Raw genomic sequence first — 26075 nt, forward strand, 5'->3', positions numbered from 1 at the left:
TGTCCCTGTCCCCCTCTCTCTCTCTCTCTCTCTGTCCCCCCATCTCTCTCACTCTCTCTCTCTGTCCCCCATCTCTCTCTCTGTCTGTCTGTGTCCCCCCCCCCCCCCCCACCCCCCCCCCCCCCACCTCTTGTTGCAGTCGATGAGAAGATGAAGTCGGAATCAGCCCCCTTCGTCCTGGCAAAGATCATCCGTGAGGAGGGAGTGTGAGTGTAAACAGGGCTATCGTTTGCATACATTTGCATATATTTCCCGAACGATGTTGCCCCAGGAGCCGAGTGGAAGCTCAGTAGCTCCTCTAGTGGCTGGGTTGGATAATGCACGGCTCGGAAAGAACCCCGACAGTGCAGAAGGGGCCATTTGGCCCATCGAGTCTGCACCAACTCTCTAATAGAATATCTTGTACTCCCCCACCCTTGTATTCCAGTGACCACTTCCTGGCGCTGTCTACGTAAATATCAACGCTGGCTCCATGACCTTCTCTCCTCGACAATCTCATGAAGGAGATTGTCATTGACTTCAGGAAGCGTAAAGGAGAACATGCCCCTGTCTACATCAATAGGGACGAAGTAGAAAGGGTCGAGAGCTTCAAGTTTTTAGGTGTCCAGATCACCAACAACCTGTCCTGGTCCCCCCCATGCCGACACTATAGTTAAGAAAGCCCCACCAGGGCCTCTACTTTCTCAGAAGACTAAGGAAATTTGGCATGTCAGCTACGACTCTCACCAACTTTTACAGAAGCACCATAGAAAGCATTCTTTCTGGTTGTATCACAGCTTGGTATGGCTCCTGCTCTGCCCAAGACTGCAAGGAACTGCAAAAGATGAATGTAGCCCAATCCATCACGCAAACCAGCCTCCCATCCATTAACTCTGTCTACATTTCCTGCTGCCTCGGTAAAGCAGCCAGCATAATTAAGGACCCCATGCACCCCGGACATTCTCTCTTCTACCTTCTTCCATCGGGAAAAAAATACAAAAGTCTGAGGTCACGTACCAACCGGCTCAAGAACAGCTTCTTCCCTGCTGCCATCAGACTTTTTGAATGGACCTACCTCGCATTACGTTGATCTTTCTCTACACCCCTAGCTGTGACTGTAACACTACATTCTGCACCCTCTCCTTTCCTTCTCTATGAACGGTATGCTTTGTCTGTATAGCGCGCAAGAAACAGTACTTTTCACTGTACGTTAATACATGTGACAATAATAAATCAAATCACATTTGGTTCCAGATTGGCGGTGTATCGTAGCTGGCTTTCTGTCATCTCCAGCCTCTGCTGCTCCAACTTTGTCTACTTCTACACCTTCAACGCCTTGAAGGGAATCTGGGTCAAAGGTCACGCCTCCACCAACAGCAAGGACCTCATGATGGGTTTTATCTCTGGTAGGTAGGTTTTTATTCATTCGTGAGACATGGGCGTCGCTGGCTGGGCCAGCATTTATTGCTCATCCCTAGTTGCCCGAGGGCAGTTAGGGTCAACAACAATGCTGTGGCTCTGGAGTCACATGTAGGCCAGACCGGGTAAGGACGGCAGATTTCCTTCCCTAAAGGGACATTAGTGAACCAGATGGGTTTTTCCGACAATCGACAATGGTTTCATGGTCATCAGTAGATTCTTAATTCCAGATATTTTTTGTATTGAATTCAAATTCCACCATCTGCCGTGACGGGATTCGAACCCGGGTTCCCAGAATATTAGCTGAGTTTCTGGATTAATAGACTCGTGATAATACCACGAGACCATTGCTTCCCCTCGCTGCCTCCATTTGCTGCCCATGAAGCAGAGTTTGAGTAAAACCTCCCACTGGCTCTTTTGTCAAACATTTTTAATCTGTCTCCTCTGACCTTCCTGACGGTGGTAACTACCCCCCCCCCACCCCCCCGACCCCAATGTTCCGGACTACACAACAGGAACTAGCTTCAATCTAACCCATCAAATCCTATACTCAGCTTACACATTCCAGTTTCATCACTCGCTAATCTTCGATATTCGAGGGACTACAAACCAAGTCATCCTGGGGTCACCGTTGACCAGAAACTGAACTGGACCCAGCCAAATAAATACTGTGGCTACAAGAGCAGGTCTGAGATTTGGAATCCTGTAACTCACGTCCTGACTCCCCAAAGCCTGTCCACCATCTGCAAGGAACAAGTCAGGAGTGTGATGGAATACTCCCCACTTGCCGGGATGGCTGCAGCTCCAACAACACTCAAGAAGCTCAACACCATCCAGGACAAGCTTGATTGGCACCACATCCACAAACATTCACTCCCTCCACCACCGTTGCTCAGTCGCAGCAGTGTGTACCATTAACAAGATGCACTGCAGCAACTCACCAAGGCTCCTTTAACAGCACCTTCCAAACCCACGACCACTACTATCTAGAAGAACAAGGGCAGCAGATACCTGGGAACACCACCAGCTGGAAGTTCCCCTCCAAGTCACTCACCATCCTGACTTGGAAATATATCGGTCACTGTCGCTGGGTCAAAATCCTGGAACTCCCTCTCTAACAGCATAGAGTCATAGAGATTTACAGCATGGAAACCGACCCTCTTCAGCCCATAAGACATAGGAGCAGAATTAGGCCACTCGACCCATCGAGTCTGCTCTGCCATTCAATCATGACTGATATTTTTCTCATCCCCATTCTTCTGTCTTTTCCCCATAACCCCCGATCCCCTTATTAATCAAGAACCTATCTATCTCTGTCTTAAAGACACTCAATGACAGTGCGGTCTCTGGGGAGTGTGTCAGTATTTACAGGGGGTCTCTGGGGAGTGTGTCAGTATTTACCGGGGTCCCCGGGGAATGTGTCAGTACTTACAGGGGGTTCCCCGGGGAGTGTGTCAGTATTTACCGGGGGGTTCCCAAGGAGTGTGTCAGCAGTTACAGTGCGGTCTCTGGGGAGTGTGTCAGTATTTACAGGGGGTCTCCGGGGAGTGTCAGTATTTACAGGGGGTTCCCCGGGGAGTGTGTCAGTACTTACAGGGGGTTCCCCGGGGAGTGTGTCAGTATTTACAGGGTGGTCCCCGGGGGTTCCTGGGGGGGGGCGGTGTATGAGTATTTACAGAGGGTCCCCGGAGAGTGTGTCAGTATTTACAGGGGGTCTCTGGGAATGTGTCAGTATTTACAGGGGGTTCCCAAGGAGTGTGTCAGCAGTTACAGTGCGGTCTCTGGGGAGTGTGTCAGTATTTACAGGGGGTCTCCGGGGAGTGTGTCAGTATTTACAGGGGGTTCCCCGGGGAGTGTGTCAGTATTTACAGGGGGGTCCCCAGCGTAGAAGGCTGGGTTAGTAAATTTGCAGATGACACTAAAGTCGGTGGAGTTGTGGACAGTGCGGAAGGATGTTGCAGGTTACAGAGGGACATAGATAAGCTGCTGAGCTGGGCTGAGAGGTGGCAAATGGAGTTTAATGCGGAAAAGTGTGAGGTCATTCACTTTGGAAGGAGTAACAGGAATACAGAATACTGGGCTAATGCTAAGATACTTGGTCATGTGGATGAGTAGAGAGATCTCGGTGTCCATGTGCATAGATCCCTGAAAGTTGGCACCCAGGTTGATAGGGTTGTTAAGAAGGCGTACAGTGTGTTAGCTTTTATTGGTAGAGGGATTGAGTTTCGGATCCAAGATGTCATGTTGCAGCTGTACAAAACTCTGGTACGGCCGCACTTGGAGTATTGCGTACAGTTCTGGTCGCCGCATTACAGGAAGGATTGGAAGCATTGGAAAGGGTGCAGAGGAGATTTACTAGGATGTTGCCTGGTATGGTGGGAAAATCGTATGAGGAAAGGCTGAGTGACTTGAGGCTGTTTTCGTTAGAGAGAAGAAGGTTAAGAGGTGACTTAATAGAGGCATACAAGATGATCAGAGGATTAGATAGGGTGGACAGTGAGAGCCTTTTTCCTCGGATGGTGATGGCTAGCACGAGGGGACATAGCTTTAAATTGAGGGGTGAGAGATATAGGACAGATGTCAGAGTTAGGTTCTTTACTCGGAGAGTAGTAAGGGCGTGGAATGCCCTGCCTGCAACAGTAGTGGACTCGTCAACATTAAGGGCATTTAAAGGGTCATTGGATAAACATATGGATGATATTGGAATAGTGTAGGTGAGATGGGCTTTAGATTGGTTTCACTGGTCGGCGCAACATCGAGGGCCGAAGGGCCTGTACTGCGCTGTAATGTTCTATGTTCTATATTTACAGGGGATCCCTGAGGAGTGTGTTAATATTTGCAGGGGGTCCCCGGGGAGTGTGTCAGTATTTACAGGGGGTCCCCAGGGAGGGTGTCAGTTTTTACAGGGGGTCCCCGGGGAGTGTGTCAGTATTTAGAGGGGGTCCCTGGGGAGTGTGTCAGTATTTGCAGGGGGTCCCCGGGGGAAGTGTGTCAGTATTTACAGGGGGTCCCTGGGGAGTGTGTCAGTATTTGCAGGGGGTCCCCGGGGGGAGTGTGTCAGTATTTGCAGGGGGTCCCCGGGGGGAGTGTGTCAGTATTTACAGGGGGTCCCTGGGGAGTGTGTCAGTATTTACAGGGGGTCCCCGGGGAGTGTGTCAGTATTTACAAGGGGTCCCTGGGGAGTGTGTCACTGTTTTCAGGGGGCCCCCGGGGAGTGTGTCAGTATTTACAGGGGGTCCCCAGGGAGGGTGTCAGTTTTTACAGGGGGTCCCCGGGGAGTGTGTCAGTATTTAGAGGGGGTCCCTGGGGAGTGTGTCAGTATTTGCAGGGGGTCCCCGGGGGGAGTGTGTCAGTATTTACAGGGGGTCCCTGGGGAGTGTGTCAGTATTTGCAGGGGGTCCCCGGGGGGAGTGTGTCAGTATTTACAGGGGGTCCCTGGGGAGTGTGTCAGTATTTGCAGGGGGTCCCCGGGGGGAGTGTGTCAGTATTTGCAGGGGGTCCCCGGGGGGAGTGTGTCAGTATTTACAGGGGGTCCCTGGGGAGTGTGTCAGTATTTACAGGGGGTCCCCGGGGAGTGTGTCAGTATTTACAAGGGGTCCCTGGGGAGTGTGTCACTGTTTTCAGGGGGCCCCCGGGGAGTGTGTCAGTATTTACAGGGGGTCCCCAGGGAGGGTGTCAGTTTTTACAGGGGGTCCCCGGGGAGTGTGTCAGTATTTAGAGGGGGTCCCTGGGGAGTGTGTCAGTATTTGCAGGGGGTCCCCGGGGGGAGTGTGTCAGTATTTACAGGGGGTCCCTGGGGAGTGTGTCAGTATTTGCAGGGGGTCCCCGGGGGGAGTGTGTCAGTATTTGCAGGGGGTCCCCGGGGGGAGTGTGTCAGTATTTACAGGGGGTCCCTGGGGAGTGTGTCAGTATTTACAGGGGGTCCCCGGGGAGTGTGTCAGTATTTACAAGGGGTCCCTGGGGAGTGTGTCACTGTTTTCAGGGGGCCCCCGGGGAGTGTGTCAGTATTTACAGGGGGTCCCCGGGGAGTGTGTCAGTATTTACAGGGGGTCCCCGGGGGGTGTGTCAGTATTTACAGGAGGTGTCCCTGGGGAGTGTGTCAGTATTTACAGGGGGTCCCTGGGGAGTGTGTCAGTATTTACAGGGGGTCCCCGGGGTGTGTGTCAGTATTTACAGGAGGTGTCCCTGGGGAGTGTGTCACTATTTGCAGGGAGGTCCCCGGGGAGTGTGTCAGTATTTACCGGGGGGTCCCCGGGGAGTGTGTCAGTATTTACAGGAGGTGTCCCTGGGGAGTGTGTCACTATTTGCAGGGAGGTCCCCGGGGAGTGTGTCAGTATTTACCGGGGGGTCCCCGGGGAGTGTGTCAGTATTTACAGGGGGGTCCCCGGGGAGTGTGTCAGTATTTACCGGGGTGTCCCCGGGGAGTGTGTCAGTATTTACAGGGGGGTCCCCGGGGAGTATGTCAGTATTTACCGGGGTGTCCCCGGGGAGTGTGTCAGTATTTACAGGGGGGTCCCCGGGGTGTGTGTCAGTATTTACAGGGGGGTCCCCGGGGAGTGTGTCGGTATTTACAGGGGGGTCCCCGGGGAGTGTGTCGGTATTTACAGGGGGCAGAGTGAGTCTCCCTGGTTTATATTGTGAGGGTTGCCTCCTCTTGTCTCTGGGGCCGGTTTCTTTGCTGCTGTTTAATGGGCTGTGCTTTGTCTACAGGAGTTGTCAATGTGCTTGTTACCACGCCGCTCTGGGTGGTGAACACCAGGCTAAAACTGCAGGGGGCCAAACTGAACGAGGACGTGCAGCGGACCAACTATGCGGGTGTTCTGGGTAAGCGCACGGTCACCACTGGCTTCTAGAACCTTCCGGTGTCACTATGTTTAGTTCCATTTGTAAAGTTAGTAAACTCTCGATGGGGACATTCCCGCTACTCTGAAAGGTCACGTGCCGCCTCCTTGTCGCTCCATCATAGAATCCCTACAGTGCAGAAGGAGGCCATTCGGCCCATTGAGTCTGCACCAGCCACAATCCCAACCAGGCCCCATCCCCACAACTCCATGCATTTACCCTGGCTAGTCCCCCTGACACTAAGGGGCAATTTATCGTGGCCAATCCATCTAACCCACACGTCTTTCGGACTGTGGGAGGAAACCGGAGCACCTGGAGGAAACCCACACAGACACGGGGAGAATGTGCAAACTCCACACAGACAGTGACCCAAGCCGGGAATCGAACCCGGGTCCCTGGCACTGTGAGGCAGCGGTGCTAACCCACTGTGCCACCGTGCCATCCCTGCTCACCATCCTGTCCGCCTGAGCTGCAGAGTGTTTGCAGCGTCTTCCTGTAGCTCGGTGCTGCCTCATGTGGCCATTGCTCTGCGTGTCCAGCGCCGTCCGTTACGTTCCCCAGTGCCCAGCCCCTTGCTTTCTGATGCGGTTGCTCCTCTGTTCCGTTCCAGACGCCATCGCCCAGATTATGAGGAAGGAGGGGGTTCTGGCTCTCTGGAGTAGCACGCTCCCATCCCTCCTCCTCGTCTTCAACCCCGCCATCCAGTTCATGTTCTACGAGGGCTTAAAGCGACATCTGATGAGGGGACGGACGGAGGTAAGGATTCCAGGGTCTAAAGCCTGGCTCGGGTCCAGGTCCAGCACTGCACCAAAGTACAGAACAGTAGAGTACAAAAGTAAGCTTGCAGGGAACATAAAGACTGACACTAAGGGTTTCTATAGATACGTGAAGAGAAAGAGGTTGGTGAAAGAGGTAGGTCCCCTGCGGACAGAAACGGGGGAATGTATAATAGGCCACAAAGAAATGGCCGAGTAACTGAATACATACTTTGGTTCTGTCTTCACAAAAGAGCACACAAATCAGGTGCCAGAAATGTTGGAGAATGCAAGATTTAGTGAGAGGGAAGAACTGAGGGAGATAAATATTAGTAGAGAAATGATGCTGGAAACATTGATGGGATTGAAGGTGGATAAATCCCCAGGGCCTGATAATCTACTTAAGGAAGTGGTGCTAGAAATATTGGATGCATTGGTGGTTATCTTCCAGGATTCTATAGACTCTGGAACAGTTCCTGCAGATTGGAGGGTAGCGAATGTCACTCCAATATTCAAAAAGGGAGGTGGAGAGAAAATTATAGACCAGAAAGCCTAAGATCGGTAGTGGGGAAGATTCTCAAATCCATTATCAAGGACTTTATAGCGGAGCATTTAAAAAGCAGTGGCAGGATCAGACAGAGTCAGCATGGATTTATGAAGGGAAAATCATGCTAGACAAATCTGTTGGAATTCTTTGAAGATGTAACGAGTAGAGTTGACAAGGGGGAGCCAGTCGATGTGGAATATTTGGATTTTCAGAAAGCGTTTGACAAAGTCTCGCATAAGAGATTATCGTGCAAGATTAAAGCGCATGGGATTGGGGGAAGTGTATTGAGATGGATAGAAAACTGGTTGGCAGAGAGGAAACAAAGAGTAGGAATTAATGGGTGCTTTTCAAATTGGCAGGCAGTAACTAGTGGGGTGCCACAGGGATCGGTGCTGGGACCCCAGCTATTCACAATATATATTAATAATTTGGATGAGGGAACAAAATGTAACATCTCAAAGTTTGCAGATGATAGCAAATTAGGTGGGAGGGTGAGAGGAGGAGGATATCAAATTAGGAGGAGAGAAAGAGGAAAAGGAAAACAAGAGAGCATCTGAACTTCAGAAATGCAAAATAATTATAGCATTAAAATGGCGCTGGCAAAGGCGGAACTAGCGAAAGTGTGGAAGAATTAACCCCTCTTAGACAAAGGCCTTGTGGGGATAGGTGTAAATATATTCAAGCACTGTCAAGATTTTGATTTGATTTATTATTGTCACATGTATTAGTATACAGTGAAAAGTATTGTTTCTTGCGCACTATACAGACAAAGCATACCGTTCACAGAGAAGGAAACGAGAGAGTGCAGAATGTAGTGATACAGTCATAGCTAGGTGTAGAGAAAGATCAACTTAATGCAAGGTAAGTCCGTTCAAAAGTCTGATGGCAGCAGAGAAGAAGCTGTTCTTGAGTCGGTTGGTACATGACCTCAGACTTTTGTATCTTTTTCCCGAAGGAAGAAGGTGGAAGAGAGAATGTCCGGGGTGCGTGGGGTCCTTAATTATGCTGGCTGCTTTGCCGAGGCAGCGGGAAGTGTAGACAGAGTCAATGGATGGGAGGCTGGTTTGCGTGATGGATTGGGTTACATTCACGACCCTTTGTAGTTTATTGCGGTCTTGGGCAGAGCAGGAGCCCATACCAAGCTGTGATACAACCAGAAAGAATGCTTTCTCTGGTGCACCTGTAAAAGTTGGTGAGAGTTGTAGCTGACATGCCAAACTTCTTTAGCCTCCTGAGAAAGTAGAGATGTTGGTGGGCTTTCTTAACTATAGTGTCGGCATGGGGGGACCAGGACAGGTTGTTGGTGATCTGGACACCTAAAAACTTGAAGCTCTCAACCTTTTCTACTTCATCCCCATTGATTTAGACAGTGGCATGTTCTCCTTTACGCTTCCTGAAGTCGATGACAATCTCCTTTGTTTTGTTGACATTGAGGGAGAGATTATTGTCGTCGTTTACCATCTCCAAAAGCTTTGTTTTAACCATCTTTTGTAAACCATTCCGAGTGACCTCTTCCATTCCCAGAAAATCTTTAGCCACCAAAAGAGCCATTTTTCACAAGGCACTCCCTATTTAAACTAACCGAATGAATCAGCTGAAGGAAAGCACCGCTTCCTCCACACCCATGCCAAAATAGCTTGTTTTACATGGTTCTGTCTGGATTACTTGCCTTGGAACCAGAGTGCGCTGCATGGGGACCGTTCGGCATATTTTTAAATTCATTTGTGGGACGTGGGCGTCGCCGGCTGGGCCAGTATTCATAGCCCATCCCTGAGGGCAGTTGAGAGTCAACCACTTTGCTGTGGCTCTGGAGTCACATGTAGGCCAGACTGGGTAAGGACGGCAGATTTCCTTCCCTAAAGAAGTTTAAAGTTTACTTATTGGTGTCACAAGTAGGCTGACGTTAACACTGCAATGAAGTTACTGTGAAAATCCCCTAGTCACCACACCGGCAGCCTGTTCAGATACACTGAGGGAGAATTTAGCATGGCCAATACACCGAGTCAACCAGATGGGTTTTTCCGACAATGGTTTTATATTCATCAGTAGATTTTTATTTCCAGACTTTTTTTTATTATTGAATTCAAATTCCACCACCTGTCACGGCGGGATTTGAACCCGGGTCCCCAGAACATTAGCTGAGTTTCTGGATTAATAGTCTAACGATAATACCACTAGGCCATCGCCTCCTCCTGTTGGGGCCCATAGAGCTGTGTGAGTCCCTGGCTGGGCTTTGGCCCAGAGTGCAGCCTAACGGCTGGAGTTGGGCTGAGGCCTCAGGCCTGTGTGAGGCCTGTGATTAGATTGAGGCCCAGGTTTTCACTCCGGTGTGACCGTGTTTCTCTTCCTCTTTTACCAGCTTCTCTCACATGAAGTCTTCATCATCGGCGCCATTGCCAAGGCAATTGCCACCACAGTGACCTACCCTCTACAGACAGTCCAGTCCTTGCTGCGGGTAAGTTGGAGAGTACTCCTTGGTTTACTTTATTTTTGCTGCCGCTGCTGAAATCCTAACTCTGAGAACATTCTAGAAGCAGCAGCTGTTAATGGGGGAAATGGCCGCCATGTGCTGTACCACATGATTCCCAGTCACATGATCTTCTGCTCCCCTTTTCCGGCCTTAACTCAAAATTCCAAACAGAGAAGTCCATGGTTTCCGGATCTCTGGGATTACCCCAGTAATGGTGGAACAAGCCTGAACATGACCTCGGTGAAGGTGCACTCTCGGCTCTGAGTCAAAAGTCATAGGTTGAGATCCCACTCCAGAGACCTGAGCTCAAAATCTCGGCCAACACCCGAGTCTGGTACTGAGGGGGTGCCCGCGCTGCCGGGGGTGCCCGCGCTGCCGGGGGTGCCTGCGCTGCCGGGGGTGCCCGCGCTGCCGGGGGTGCCCGCGCTGCCGGGGGTGCCGCGCTGCCGGGGGTGCCACACTGCCGGATCAGGGAAGTCTTCCCAGTTTCTTGGCCGATACGCATCCCTCGACCATCCCCTTCGTGGGCTCTTGCTGTGCTTGTATTTAGCTGCTGCGTTTCCCTGCTGGGCAATGGCGCAAGTTCTGGGTGCGGCAAGAGAAGACCAACTGGGGAAGGTGCTCCTAACGCAGTGATGTAGAATCCCTCCCGCTGGGTCTCGGACCAGAACAGGACTTGGCTTGTGTGATGCCCTCTGCAGTTCAATAGCCCACCAAAACTCGCAGTCAAGGCTCACAGGTGACCGTTGCGAGGAGGTATCACACCCTGAGGGGTGTGGGGAGATAGCAGGGGCCTTGCTCAAACACTGATCAATGTGTCCTCTTCCCCAGTTTGGCCAACACAAGACGGGCTCGGAGAGCAGGATTCTGGGAAGCCTGCGAAGGATCATCTACCTGTTGAGTCAGAGAGCAAAGTGAGTGCGGCCTCCCTGAGCAGGCCACTACCTTTTTATTAATAACATAGAACATAGAACAGTACAGCACAGAACAGGCCCTTCGGCCCACAATGTTGTGCCGAGCTTTATCTGAAACCAAGATCAAGCTATCCTACTCCCTATCATCCTGGTGTGCTCCGTGTGCCTATCCAATAACCGCTTAAATGTTCCTAAAGTGTCTGACTCCACTATCACTGCAGGCAGTCCATTCCACACCCCAACCACTCTCTGCGTAAAGAACCTACCTCTGATATCCTTCCTATATCTCCTACCACGAACCCTATAGTTATGCCCCCTTGTAATAGCTCCATCCACCCGAGGAAATAGTCTTTGAACGTTCACTCTATCTATCCCCTTCATCATTTTATAAACCTCTATTAAGTCTCCCCTCAGCCTCCTCCGCTCCAGAGAGAACAGCCCTAGCTCCCTCAACCTTTCCTCATAAGACCTACCCTCCAAACCAGGCAGCATCCTGGTAAATCTCCTCTGCACTCTTTCCAGCGCTTCCACATCCTTCTTATAGTGAGGTGACCAGAACTGCACACAATATTCCAAATGTGGTCTCACCAAGGTCCTGTACAGTTGCAGCATAAGAGTCACTGAGTGACAGAGGTCAGTAAAATGTATGAGGAATAGAATAGAATCCCTACAGTGCAGAAGGAGGCCATTCGGCCCATTGAGTGCACTGACCACAATCCCACCCAGGCCCTACCCCCGTAACCCCATGTATTTACCCTTCTAATCCCTTGACACTAAGAGGCAATTTAGCACGGCCAATCAACCTAACTCGCTCATCTTTGGAGTGTGGGAGGAAACCCACGCAGACACGGGGAGAACGTGCAGACTCCATACAGACAATGACGACCCAAGCCGGGAATCGAACCCGGGTCCCTGGCGCTGTGAGGCAGCAGTGCTGACCACTGTGCCACCGTGCCGCCATACAGGAAATAAGCAAAAAGATTAATGAACATTAGCCTTTCTGTCAAATGAGCTCAGAATCCAGACTCAGTTGTACAAAGTTCTGGTTCGATCACGCCTGGAGCCTCTGTGAATAATCCTGGGCTCCAAACTTGAGCAAGAATATGTAGTCCTCGGAGGGAGCATGGAGTAGATTTACAGGAATGATCCCATGACTCCGGGAGAGAATACACAATCCAGACGAGGTGATACACTTTGGAAGAAGTCACAAGACAAGGGAGTATTTAATGAGTGGCGGGGCATTGGGAAGCTCAGAGGAACAGATGGATCTGGGGTCATTATTCACACGTCCCTGAAGGCAGCAGAGCAGGTGAATAGGGTAATTAAGAAGGCAAATAGGACACTCGCTTTTATCAGTCATGGTATAAGAGCGAGGAGGTGATGTTGGAGCTGTACAATGTGTTGGTGAGGCCACAGCTGGAGCACTGTGTGCAGTTCTGGTCACCTCACTACAGGAAGGATGTGATTGCACTAGAGGAAGTACAGAGGAGATTCACCAGGATGCTGCCTGGGACAGAGCGTTTGAGCGATAAGGAGAGACTGGATAGGTTTGGATTGTTTTCTCTGGAGCAGAGAAGGCAGAGGGGGGACATGATTGAGGTGTATACGATTATGAGGGGTGTGGACAGAGTGGATAGGAAACAGCAGTTCCCCTTGGTTCAGGGGTTAATCATGAGGGGGCACAGTTTTAGGGAAAGGGGCAGGAGATTCAGAGGGGATTTGAGAGAAAACCTTTTCACTCAGTGGGTGGTGGGAATCTGGAATGCGCTGCCTGGGAAGGTAGTGGAAGCCGGAAACCTTACAACCTTCAAAAAATATTTGGATGAGCACTTGAAACATCAGAACATTCACAGATATGGGATTAGTGCGACTTTAATGGTAGATATTGTCAGTGCAGACTTGATGGGCCGAAGGGTCTTTTCTGCTCTGTATGATCCTCTGATTCTGTTCCCTGGAATTGAGAAAGTAAGGGGTTATTTGATCAAAGGTATTTGTGATAAGAGGAACGGACAGAGTTTCCACTGGATGGGGAGGTTCAGACCAGGGGTCAGAGGGCAGGATTTTCCAGCCCTTACCGCCAGTGGGATCTTCCTGTCCCGCCAAAGACAAACCCCCCCTGCAGTGGGACCCCAGTGGCAAGCCAGACAAAAGCCCGTAGACTTTGGCGGGACTGGAAGCTCGCCAACAGCTCGCCACATCCGCTGCAGGAAAACCCGCCACTCGGGAGAAGGGGGGGGTCTGGAAAATCCCAGCCATAGTCTAGAAATTAGTCTGATCTTTCTGGGGTAAAATTCCACTCATGTTGAGATCAATGAATCATTTTGAATCTGAGAGTGGATTTTTTGTTAACCAGACATACAAAGGGATGGAATACTGTGTGCAGTTTTGGTCCCCTTACTATATTGGCCTTGGAGGGAGTGCAGAGAAGGTTCACCAGGTTGATACCGGAGATGAGGGGTGTAGATTATGAGGAGAGATTGAGCAGATTAGGTTTGTACTCGTTGGAGTTTAGAAGGCTGAGGGGTGATCTTATAGAGGCATATAAGATAATGAAGGGGCTGGATAGGGTAGAAGTGGAGAGATTCTTTCCACTTAGAAAGGAAACCAGAACGAGAGGGCACAGCCTCAAAATAAAGGGGGGTCAATTTAGGACAGAGTTGAGGAGGAACTTCTTCTCTCAGAGGGTGGTGAATCTCTGGAATTCTCTGCCCACTGAAGTGGTGGAGGCTACCTCGTTGAATATGTTTAAGTCACGGATAGATGGATTCCTGATCGATAAGGGAATTAGGGGTTATAGGGATCAGGCGGGTAAGTGGAACTGATCCACTTCAGATCAGCCATGATCTTATTGAATGGCGGGGCAGGGTCAAGGGGCTAGATGGCCTACTCCTGCTCCTATTTCTTATGTTCTTATGATGTGAGGCAGAGGGAATTTATCTGGAGTTGAGTCACAGATCAGTCCTGATCTCACTGAATGAAACAGGGTAAATGTCGAGAGGATATTTCCCCCCTAGTTTGGGGAACCACGGGGGGCACAGTCTCAGAGTAAGGGGATGTCTGAGATGAGGAGGAATTTCTAACAGGGCAGTGAATCTTTGGAATGCTCCATCTCTGATCACGTTCCAGACACAGAGAGATTTCTGGAGATTAATGATTGAACAGCAGCACAGGCTCAAGGGGCCGAATGGCCCACTCCTGTTCCTCTGACTGAGCTGCTGAAACAAGAGCTGGGACCAGGTTTAATTCTTACTCAGCACAGAGTTAGCTAATCTCTTTGCAGCTTGGCTATTTCCTTGTCTATATCAAGCTCAAATTGTACCATGTTGTGATCGCTATCACTCAAATGCTCCCCCACCACCACCTCAACCACCTGTCCGGCTTCATTCCCCAGAATTATGTCCAGCACTGCCCCGTCCTTTGCCGGGGAACAGCTAATGTGGTTCCGCTGTTTAAGAAGGGTTGTAGAGACAAGCCAGGGAAGTGCAGACCAGTGAGTCTGTGGTCACTGACCGGAAAACTGTTGGAGAAAATTCTGAAGGAGAGAATCTATCTCCCCTTGATACAGAAGGATTGGCTTGTTGAGCTAACGTCCCCGGACTGTGCGACGTAATAAGAGTGAGTCCGTATCCAGCAGGGAGAGAGTGGTTTAAGATTGTGACCATTAACCAATCCTCCTTTTCCAAAGGTTGTGTGACCTCCCGTTGGTTGTAGTTTGTATCCCGAGGATCTCATTTCTCTTTTCATCCAGTTTGCTAACATTGTCTTCCTTCTCCTCAGGAGACAGGGTTTCCTGGGCTTGTACAAGGGGTTAGAGGCTAAACTCCTCCAGACAGTCCTCACCTCCGCCCTCATGTTCCTGGTCTACGAGAAGATTGCAGGCTTCATTTTCCGGATCATGGGAGTGATCCCTCGAACGGCAGGTTAAGAAATGAAGGAGCTACCTCAGAAACATTGTCAGCGTCACACTCGACTCTGGGTGCCCAGACCCTACCCTTCCCCTGGCAGTGCCAATCCAGACAGTAGGCAGCCTAGTGCCTCCAGAGGGCACACTGGAGACTGAGGGTGAAATTCTCGGTGAAAACACAATTTCACCGGAAGCAGCAGTGAGTGGGATTTGAAAGTTATTAAAATGGACGTTATCTCAGTGTCAGCCGCCTCCTCGGAGTTCCTTCGTTGATTAAAGATGTGTGAGTTCCTTCACAGTTACACTGAGTCTATAGTATTGAGACAGGCCATTCGGCCCTCCCTCCCCAGGCGATGCTGCTGTTAATGCTCCAAGTGAACTATTTCCCCCTCCCCTCCCCCTGCTCCCCTCCCCCCCCACCATGCTCCTGCTCCCCTCCATCCCCACACTCCCCCTCCCCCCAGCTCCTCTCTTTCCCCCCCCACTGCTGCCCCCTCTCTCCCCCAGCTCCCCTCCTCCCCACTCTCCCTGCTCCCCCCCCCCCGCACCCCCACACTCCCCCAACTCAATCAACCTCGGGCAACTCCACCCCGGCCACATCCTGCTCCGTCAAACTACCCACAAACATTAGCGACGATGTCCTGAACTGCTACCAGGGACACTTAACACCGCGCCGTTAGAGAGGGAGTTCCTGGATGTTGATCCAGCGATAGAGAAGGAATGGGATTATAGTGGTTTGGAGAGAACCTCAGTGCACTGTCTGTAAGATGCACTGCAACAACTCACCAAGATTCCTTAGGCAGCACCTTCCAAACCTATTACCACTACTGTCTAGAAGGACAAGGGCAGCAGATACCTGGGAACACCACCACCTGCAAGTTCCCCTCCAAGCCACTCACTATCCTGATTGGGAAATATATCAGCCATTCCTTCACTGTCACTGGGTCAAAATTCTGGAACTCCCTCCCTAACAGCACTGTGGGTGCACCTACACCACGTGGACTGCAGCAAGTTCAAGATGGCAGCTCACCACCATCCCTGGAACCATTCACGTGAATCTTCTCTGCACTCTCTCGTTAAGCCCTCACATCCTTAATACTTTTTCCATTGAAAAAAGTGCCATAATGCATGAAAAAGTGTTCAGCCCACTTCTGATGTCATGTTTTGTGCTGTGATTTACACAGACTGGCTCTGGCTGCTGGAGGATAAATGTTTTTGAAAGTTGTAGGAAGGTCTCTGTAGCTCCTCCTTCCCATTGGATGTCGGGCAGTCTGCATTGAACATCTGTCCTGTCCCATTCCTTACCGGCCACCCATTTGGAAGCTTGTGTTACGATAACTGATCTAATCTTGGTGCAGACGCAGAGTGTATAGCGTTGGGAGCTGTTACATCTTCCTGCACAGGTCCAGTTAACCACGCCCACACCGTTTCCAAAATACGCTGAACCTGTTGAGCACAATTAGTTTCCTCTCCTGAGGTATAACAATCCGATAAATGATTGGCAGAATTGGCACATGGACCATGTGTCATTGGCTGGGTGGGATGCTCTGTCAGAGAGTCGGTGCAGGCTCGATGGGCCGAATGGCCTCTTTCTGCACTGTTGGAATTTTCTGGTCCTATGGAAAGGGAACCCAGGTCAGAAACAAGACCACTGTCTGTCCAGATGTTGCCCCCGGCTCAGTTGGCCCTGATTCAGATCCTAGTTGCACTCCAGAGACCAGGGCACGACTAACCCTTGGCTGACACCCCAGTGCAGGACTGAGGGAAATACTGCGGATGCTGGAATCTGAAACCAAAAGAGAAAATGCTGGAAAATCTCAGCGGGTCTGGCAGCATCTGTAAGGAGAGAAAAGAGCTGATGTTTCGAGTCCAGGTGACAGCTTTGACAAAGGGTCATCTGGACTCGAAACGTCAGCTCTTTTTTCTCTCATAGAATCCTACAGTGCAGAAGGAGACCATTCAGCCCATCAAGTCTGCACTGACCACAATCCCACCCAGGCCCTATCCCCATAACCCCACACATTTACCCTAGCTAGTCTCCCTGACACTGAGGGGCAATTTAGCATAGCCAATCCACCTAACCCGCGCATCTTTGGACTGTAGGAGGAAACCAGAGCACCCGGAGGAAACCCATGCAAACACTGGGAGAACATGCAAGCTCCACACAGTCACCCGAGGCCGGGAATCGAACGTGGGTCCCTAGAGTGCCACCATGCTGCCCTTACAGATGCTATGATGTGGAGATGCCGGCGTTGGACTGGGGTAAACACAGTAAGAAGTCTCACAACAGCAGGTTAAAGTCCAACAGGTTTATTTGGTAGCACAAGCCACAAGCTTTCGGAGCGCTGCTCCTTCATCAGGTGAGTGCTTGTGCTGCCAAATAAACCTGTTGGACTTTAACCTGCTGTTGTGAGACTTCTTACTGCCCTTACAGATGCTGCCAGACCTGCTGAAATTTTCCAGCATTTTTTCCCTTTGAGTACTGAGGGAGTGCTGCACTGTCCGAAGGTGCCTCTTCCAGTTGCGAGGCCAAATCGAGGACAAGTTTGCCGTCTTGGATGGGTGTAAATGAATTTTGGAGTTACTGTGAAGATTTTGGGTTATCTCTGGTGCTCGGGCCAAAGTTTACTGTCTGACAAGTCTCAGTGAAAATCAGATGATCTCATCGTTATCACGGCGTGGGATCTTGCTGTGTACAAATTGGCTGTCACATTTCCTGCATTCCGGCAGTCACTGCACCGGGGCTGCGGCCTGCTTTGGAGCACCTGGAGGTAAGGAAGGTGGAGGAAATGCGACACTAAGCATTGTGGGTCAGCCACTGTGAATAGATCCACCAATCACACTCACCGTTTCCCCCTCACTATGGACAAGTGAGCTTGCCCCAGACAGTCTGCACATTCTCCCCGTGTCTGCGTGGGTTTCATCCGGGTGCTCCAGTTTCCTCCCATAGTCCAAAGATGTGTGGGTTAGATTGATTGGCTGTGATAAATTGCCCCTATGTAGGTGAGAGGGATTACCCCTTGGAGATTGACTGTATTTTGAGGGTCTTCACATTTGTCTGCTGCCCCCACTTCACCATCGACGGACGCAGGCTCCACTCCACACCTCTTTCCCCCCCCACCCCCCAGCCAGCTTAAGGACTCTCTCCTCAAATGGTGTGAGGGTTCTGAGCACCGGCCTTACCCCGGCTGGTGTTGCAAGGTGCCTTGAAGGGATTGCAAGATGACATCATGAGAAAGGAAGTGTGTCATGTGGACCAGCCACAGTTTCACTTTGCCTGTGAGCGGACGCAGCGCACACAGCTCTGCTGCTGATGTCTTCAAGCTTTCTATCCAAGTATAAATGTGCCTAGTCTAAATAAATGAACCCTTATGAATGGTTTGTTGCCTTTATAAAATTATAAAAAGCATGACAGTCCTAATACTGATCCTCACTATAAACTTCCCTCCAGTCTGAAAAACAACTGTTAACCACTACTCACTGTTTCCTATCATTCAGGTCCATGCTGTCACCGTCCCTTTGTAACTTTTCTGACAAGTTTGATGTGTGGCACTTTATCAAACTCCTTTTGGAAGTCCATATACACCACATCCATTGCGCCATCAACAACTCACTGAAGCTCCTTCAACAGCATCTTCCAAACCCACCACCTCTACCATCTGGAAGGACAAGGGCAGCAGGTACATGGGAGCACCACCACCTGGAGGTTCCCCTCCAAGCCACTCACCATCCTGACTTGGAAATATATCAGCCGTTCCTTCACTGTCGCTGGGTCAAAATCCTGGAACTCAATCAAGTAATCTACATTTGATCCATTCACTTTAATTTTGTCCTGATTTCTAAATGCTCGCCCTTTATTGAACAAGGTATCATATCTGCCCCCACTCCAGTTCTCCGGCATCCCCCTCCCCCCCCCCCCCCACCCCCGCCACGCCCCGGTGTATCTAAGGAATTAAACAGCTGATGCATTGACAAATTCCACCTCTAATTCCCTCCGTATCCTCAGCTATATCTGATCCGCTCCGGGTGGTTTATCAACTTTAAGTACAGCCACCCTTTTTAACGTTCTTTATCAATGTTTAGCCCATCCAATATCTCAATGACCCCCGTCTTTTATACTGATGTTGGCAGTATCTTCTTCCTTGGTGAAGACAGATACAAAGATCCTCTCACAGTGCCTCCCCCCCCCAATCCCCCAGTGTAGACTGAGTCCCCAACTCATAGAATCCCTACAATGCAGAAAGAGACCATTCGGTCCATCGAGCCTGGACCGCCAACAATCCCACCCAGGCCCCATCCTCACATATTTACTCTGCTAATCTCCCTGACACTATGGGACAATTTAGCACAGCAAAGCAACTTAACCCGCACATCTTTGGACTGCGGGAGGAAACTGGAGCACCCGGAGGAAACCCACGCAGACACGGGGAGAACGTGCAGACTCTACACAGACAGTGACCCAAGCCGGGAATTGAACCAGGGTCCCTGGTGCCGTGAGGCAGCAGTGCTAACCACTGTGCCACCCATTGTAGAAATCTAAAGCTCCCAGAACATTCTAGTGCAATGAGGACAAGAGATTTGGGAAAGTGGGACCGAGACCCTGGCAATGCCCCACAGCCCTCTGGGCTAGAGAATTACTCTGAGTGAAGAATCCTTTTTTCTCAATCCCAAATAGCTGCCCCTTTATCCTGAGACTGTGCCCCTGTGATCCAGATTCCATGATGTGGAGATGCCGGCGTTGGACTGGGGTAAACGCAGTAAGAAGTCTCACAACGCGCATGGGAAAGTTCAGGTTACCACAGCAACCCTCCTCAGTGAGGCCGTTTGGCTCAGATTGATGCCAACAGCAGGGGATTAAATCCCCATCCCGCGGACTGGGCTAGATTCAGGGCCTCTGTCTCCTTGCCCCTACCCCGGTGGGTAGAGTGGATGGGACCAACCTGTGGGCAGTGAGAAGAAGAACATCTGGTGGTCAGCAGAGGGCGTCCTTGACCAGGATTTGTTGCTTTGCTCTGGGAGATTGGGGATTAATCCCGCTTTGCCTGTCCCGGTGCAGGGAATGACTTCCTGCTGGTTTTCCAGTATTTTCTGCTTTGACACAGGTCACCAGGTTGTCCTCTGACCTTTCGAGACCCTTGCTCTGGGTGTGGGGGTGTATCCCGGCGACAGAGACACAAACTCAAGCCTCAGACCATTCAGCCAGACACTGATCCAATCCCCAATCAATTAAATAACAGGAGAGGTAGCAATTGGCCTCAGGACCCTGCATTTGGGAGGACGGCGAACCCCACACCCTCCGCCCATAAACCCCAGTGCTTAAAGGTGGATCAGCCATGACTGCGAGGTCTCCCACAGTGGAATAGGCACAGATATGAACAAATGGGCACCTGGGCGAGTTATTGTAGAGCAGCCACGGTCTGGTTTATGAGGTAAATGTGTGTTAGCATCGGAGGAGAGGAGAGAAAGGGAATGGGGGGTTAGAGAGAGGGGGGGATTGGAGAGAGAGAGAGGGGGAATGGGGGGATAAATAGAGATGGGGGGGGAATGGAGACAGAGAGAGAAAAGAGAGGGAATGGGGGATAGAGAGAGAGATGAAATGGGGAGAGAGGGAATGAGGGAATAGAGAGAGAGGGAATGGAGAGAGGGAATGGGCAAGATAGAGGGAGGAGAGAGGGATTGGGGGATGAGAGAAAGGTGGTAGGTCAGAGAGGGTAAAATGGGAGAGAGGGGGAGAGAAAGAGAGGAGAGGAAGGACAGGAGAGTGAGACTATAACTAGTATAGTTGACCGAGGAGAACTGGTGGATGTGGTTTATTTAGACTTTCAGAAGGCTTTCTACAAGGTCTCACATAACAGACTACTATGTAAAGTTAAAGCATGGGATTGCAGGTAATATCTTGAGATGGATGGAAAGCTGGTTAGCAGACAGGAAGCAAAGAGTTTGCATGAATGGGTCTTTTTCTGATTGGCAGTCAGTGACTAGTGGGGTTCCGCAGGGATCTGTGCTCGGACCCCAACTGTTCACATTATATATTAATGATTTGGAAGAGGGAACTGAATATATTATTGCCAAATTTTCAGATGATACAAAGTTGGGTGGGAGGGTGAGCTGTGAGGAGGATGCAGAGATGGTTCAGTGTGATTTGCTGAGTGTGTGGGCATCTGCATGGCAGATGCAGCATAATGTGGATAAATGTGAGGTTGTCCACTTTGGTAGCAATAATAGGAAGGCAGATTATTACTTGAACGGGTATAAATTGAGAGGTGGATACTCAACAAGACCTTGGAGTCCTCATACATCAGTTGCTGAAAGTAAGCGCGTAGGTACAGCAGGCAGTAAAGGCGGCAAATGGTATGTTGGCCTTCATAGCGAGAGGATTTCAGTATAGGAATAGGGATGTTTTGCTGCAATTGTACAGGGCGTTGGTGAGGCCACCCCTGGAATATTGTGTGCAGTTTTGGTGTCCTTATCTGAGGAAGGATGTCCTTGCTATAGAGGGAGTACAGTGAAGGTTTACCAGGCTGATTCCTGGGATGGCAGGTCTGTCACATGAGGAGCGATTAAGTCGGTTAGGATTATATTCACTGGAGTTTAGAAGAGTGAGAGAGGATCTCATAGAAACTTATAAAATTCTAACAGGGTTAGACAGGGTAGATTCAGAAAGAATGTTCCCAATGGTGGGGGAGTCCAGAACTAGGGGTCATAGTTTGAGGATAATTTTAGAACTGAGGTGGGGAGAAATTTCTTCACCCAGAGGGTGGTGAATGTGTGGAATCCACAGAAAGTAGTTGAGGCCAAAACGTTGTTGGATTTCAAGAAGAAATTAGATATAGCTCTTGGGGCTAAAGGGATCAAGGGATAAGGAGGGGAAGGGAGGAATCAGGATATTGAATTCGATGATCAGCTATGATCAAGTTTATTTATTAGTCACAAGTAGGCTTACATTAACACTGCAATGAAATTACTGTGAAATTCCCCTAGTCGCCATAGTCCGGTGCCTATTCGGGTCAATGCACCTAACCAGCACGTCTTTCAGACTGTGGGAGGGAACTGGAGAAAACCCACACAGACACGGGGAGAACGTGCAAACACCACACAGAACCCGGGTCCCTGGCGCTGTGAGGCAGCAGTGCTAACCACTGTGTCACTGTGCCACCTCTCATAATGAATGGCGGAGGAGGCTCGAAGGGACGAACTGCCTACTCCTGCTTCTAGTTTCTATGTTTCTATGTCCTCCCTCCCTCCCTCCCCTACAGTGTTATTATCCCTGTGGGGGTTGAATATATCTGATCAATAAAACCCTTTGAATAAAGGAAGAAGCCAGAGATGAGAGGGATTTTCTGCTGAGTGCTGTTCACTGCGGTGACCTGGAAATGAACCTGGAGATTCTAGGCCAGGCTGAGAGGCTTTTTCAGTTACAGGCTGGAAAGTGCTGGAAAAGGAGGATAATCCCCTGCAGGAAGATAATAAAAACCCTCACAAAAGAAAATCAGTAAAAATCAACTGAAAATGTTCTGAACAACTTTTGTTTTTCTCTTGTTTCAGACCACTGTCTCCCCCGGGGGAAGGGGCTATCTTCCTTCAATTATCATCAATGTTGAGTTTAATTGACTTTCTTTGCCTCTGGCGGCCTTGCATTAAGTGTCTAATTAACGATCTCTTAGCTGGTTAGATAATTAGACTGCAAACCTGCTGCCAGATTGCTCCCAGCTCATTAATTGCCAACATCATTGACATTTCATTATGCAGATCAGAGAAGTCAGGAACTGTTAAGATTTTTTGATATATTGAAAGGTGTCCCAGGAATGTTCAACTGATGAGTTTAATATATAATTAGCTCGGCATTTGGGACCAGAGCTGGACGTGTCTGTCCGTGGAGAGTGAGTACAGCATGTCCGCACTGGAGTACAACGTGGAGTTAGTAATTCTGGTACAAGTGAGACACTGGGGGATGTTTGTACTCAAGAGATGCCTGAGTGTCCTTGATGTGGAGATGCCGGCGTTGGACTGGGGTAAACACAGTCAGAATTTTAACAACACCAGGTTAAAGTCCAACAGGTTTATTTGGTAGCAAATGCCATTAGCTTTCGGAGCCCTGCTACTTCGTCAGATCCATCTGACGAGGGTGTCCTTGGACAGGAATCACACAAAGTTAACAGGCAGCTATGGCAAGCAATCGCGAATGTCATAGGACCACAGGAATTAGGAACAGAAATAGGCAAATTCAGCCCTTCCGGATATTTTTTATTGAATTTAAATTCCACCGTCTGCCGTGGTGGGATTCGAAACCCAGAACATTAGCTGAGTTTCTGGGATAATAGTCCAGTGATAATACCATTAGGCCATCGCCTCCCCGCTTGAAGAAGTGAGGGAGGTGTAGAATGAGGGAATAGACGGAGAGAAAAGGGGAGGTGGTGGCGGAGTCATCACTGGACAAGTGATCCAGAGACCCAGGGTAACGGGAACATAGGAATTAGGAGCAGAAGTTGGTAAATTCAGTCCTTCGAGCCTGCTCCGCCATTCAATCAGCTGATCTCTCCCTGGTCCCAAATCCACCTCCCCACCTGTTCCCCTTATCCCTTTTTTATTAGAAATATATCTATCTCCCTCTTGAAACCATTCAATGATTCAGACTCCACCGCGCTCTGGGGCAGCGAGTTCCACAAATTCACCACCCTCTGCGAGAAGTAGTTCCTCCTCAACTCAGTTTTAAATCTACCGCCTCTCAACCTATACTCTGTGACCTCTCGTTCGAGATTGCCCCATAAGAAGAAACATTTGGTTAAAATTTTATATACCTCGATCAGATCCCCCCTCACCCTTGTCAACTCCAGTGAGGACAAGCCCAAACTATTTAATCTCTCCTCATACATCAACCCCTTCATTCCCGGAATCAATCTGGTGAACCTCCTCTGAACTGCCTCCAATGCCACCACGTCCTTGCTCAAATAAGGAGACCAAACCTGGACATGACTCCAGCCGTGGTCTCACCAACACCCTATACAATTGCAGCAACACTCCTCTACTTTTATACTCCAGTCCCTTTGCAATAAATAGCAACATTCTATTTGCCTTTTTTAATACCTGCTGCACCTGCATCTCTTTAAGTGTTCTGAGCTACCACCATGTTCTGAGATTGGGTCCTTCAGTCTTGTTTCTCAGACAGGCTGTAGACAGACACTGGTATCTGACAGTTGTTTATTAGTTCTGCGTTGAAACAGGTTATAGAGCAGGCAAAGTGCTCTTAGGCATGTTTCCAATCTCTCTCTCTCGAGCCGAACACATGACTGACTGGTGTCAGTGGTACATTATCCTCTATGTCATATATTAGCGTATCCCATCTGTTAACCCTTGATACTACACCTCACCCCAACTATACTAACCTATTTTCAATAACATGAACCTATGGTCAGAATTCTCCAGTCCCGCCCACGGCTTGGATTCTTCAGTCCCGCTGCTGTGAATGGAGATTTGGCGGAGCGCCGAATTCTCTGTTCTCATGGCGGTGGTAGTGGGGTGTGCAGGGCTGGAGAATTCCAGTCTATGCCTTCAACTATTTATACCGTATTTCTGTAAAATCTCCCTTTTCACAAATACACATTCTACTCAACACCAACTCCCATTCTTGCCCTTCCCCAAGTCCCCAGGAATGCAATCTCCCTCAGTATCTGTGGCCCTTAGAATAGAATAGAATCCCTACAGTGCAGAAAGAGGCCATTTGGCCCATCGAGTCTGCACCGACCACAATCCCACCCAAGCCCAATCCCCATAACCCCACACATTTACCCTGTTAATCCCCCTAACACTAGGGTCAATTTAGCATAGCCAATCAACGTAACCTGCACATCTTTGGACTGTGGGAGGAAACCGGAGCACCTGGAGGAAACCCACGCAGACACGGGGAGAACGTACGAACTCCACACAGACAGTGACCCAAGGCCGGAATTGAACTCTAGTTCCGGTGCTGTGAGGCAGCAGTGCTAACCACCGAGCCGCCCACTTAGGTAAGACATCTTAGAGACATGAGGTCTTTCTTCTACATCTGGTAGGACATCATCATCATCATTGGCGGAATGGGACAACACCTCATCAGATTACTTTCCATCCACCCACAGAGCCATCACCAATCAAACATCAAATTGCTGTGAGAATCCTGGGATGTGCAGTGTGAAGATTGTGGTTGGGAGTGTTGTATCTGACTGGTTCTCTCAGTGTGTGCTGGTTCAGTGAATGCCGCACTGATGGACAATCACACTTACTAACCCTGCATCAGCAGACAACCCCTCCATTGCAGAGCGATCAGGCAAGAGGCCGTGCTGCCAGCATTCTCACATTGCCGGTTACCTCGTGTGAAAGTTGTTTGTTGCAGATGAAGTGTCGTATCAGAAAACCACACTCTGCCCTTTCCCCCCCCGACACAGAAGCTCAGACACTCGTAGATCCGCAAGTGGGGTGCGATGAATCCCGGGGGCCGCATCCCTGACAGTCCGCCTCACCCGGACTCTTCCCAGGATGCCCTGCCTTGCCTAATTCCCCTTTCAATGGTTTTCTCCACATCCAGCACAGACCCGATGGGCTGAATGGCCAGCTTCAGTGCTGTGTCCTCCTCTGATTCCATGTTTCCTCTGCCACCTCTCTGGCTCTCTCAAGGTGTTGTCCCCTCTGTGACGCCCTGGACCACTTCTCAATCACCCCCCCCTCCTCACCTCCCTTTCCCTATCACGCATTTCCCATTAAGTGGTAGGGGGACAGCTGCCCTTTGACCTCCTCCCTTCGCTGCAACTCGGTTCAGTTAGTCGCACTTTAGTCTCTGCATCTCCTCGGCTCATTGGTTAGTCTCATGATTGGACTCCGGCTGTCCTGTCAGGGGGGGGTTGTGCTTGGATATAATGTCGGGCTGTTTAGCTTGCAATGATATCACCCCTTGTGCAGACTCAGGACATCCAAAAGCACTTTGCAGCCATTCCAAAACTTCTGAGATATAGCTACCATTGTAACGTTGGAAACACAGCAGCCAATAGGTGCACAGCAAGATCCCAGGAGGATTGCCAGCCCTCCAGGAATGGCTGAGAGTCCATCGGTTCACCAACAATTCCGGGAAACCTCAGAACGATATTTCAAATAATGATTTGATTTGATTTATTATTGTCACATGTATTAACATACAGTGAAAAGTATTGTTTCTTGCGCACTATACAGACAAAGCATACTATTCATAGAGAAGGAAATGAGAGAATGCAAAATG

The 26075-nt window shown here is 49.9% G+C and overlaps 1 protein-coding gene across 1 annotated transcript; it reads left to right on the top strand.

The window, feature by feature from the left end:
• Positions 1-123: 123 nt before the first annotated feature.
• LOC144490793 (peroxisomal membrane protein PMP34-like) lies at positions 124-15130 on the top strand. Its single transcript, XM_078208494.1, has 7 exons — positions 124-206; positions 1234-1385; positions 6109-6222; positions 6851-6996; positions 9902-9997; positions 10844-10926; positions 14704-15130. Exons 1-7 carry the CDS (start codon positions 151-153, stop codon positions 14849-14851), a joined length of 795 nt encoding a protein of 264 aa, XP_078064620.1. The 5' UTR covers positions 124-150; the 3' UTR covers positions 14852-15130.
• Positions 15131-26075: the final 10945 nt, after the last annotated feature.

This window comes from Mustelus asterias, unplaced genomic scaffold (assembly GCF_964213995.1).
Source record: "Mustelus asterias unplaced genomic scaffold, sMusAst1.hap1.1 HAP1_SCAFFOLD_3809, whole genome shotgun sequence".
NCBI classification, from domain to species: domain Eukaryota; kingdom Metazoa; phylum Chordata; class Chondrichthyes; order Carcharhiniformes; family Triakidae; genus Mustelus; species Mustelus asterias.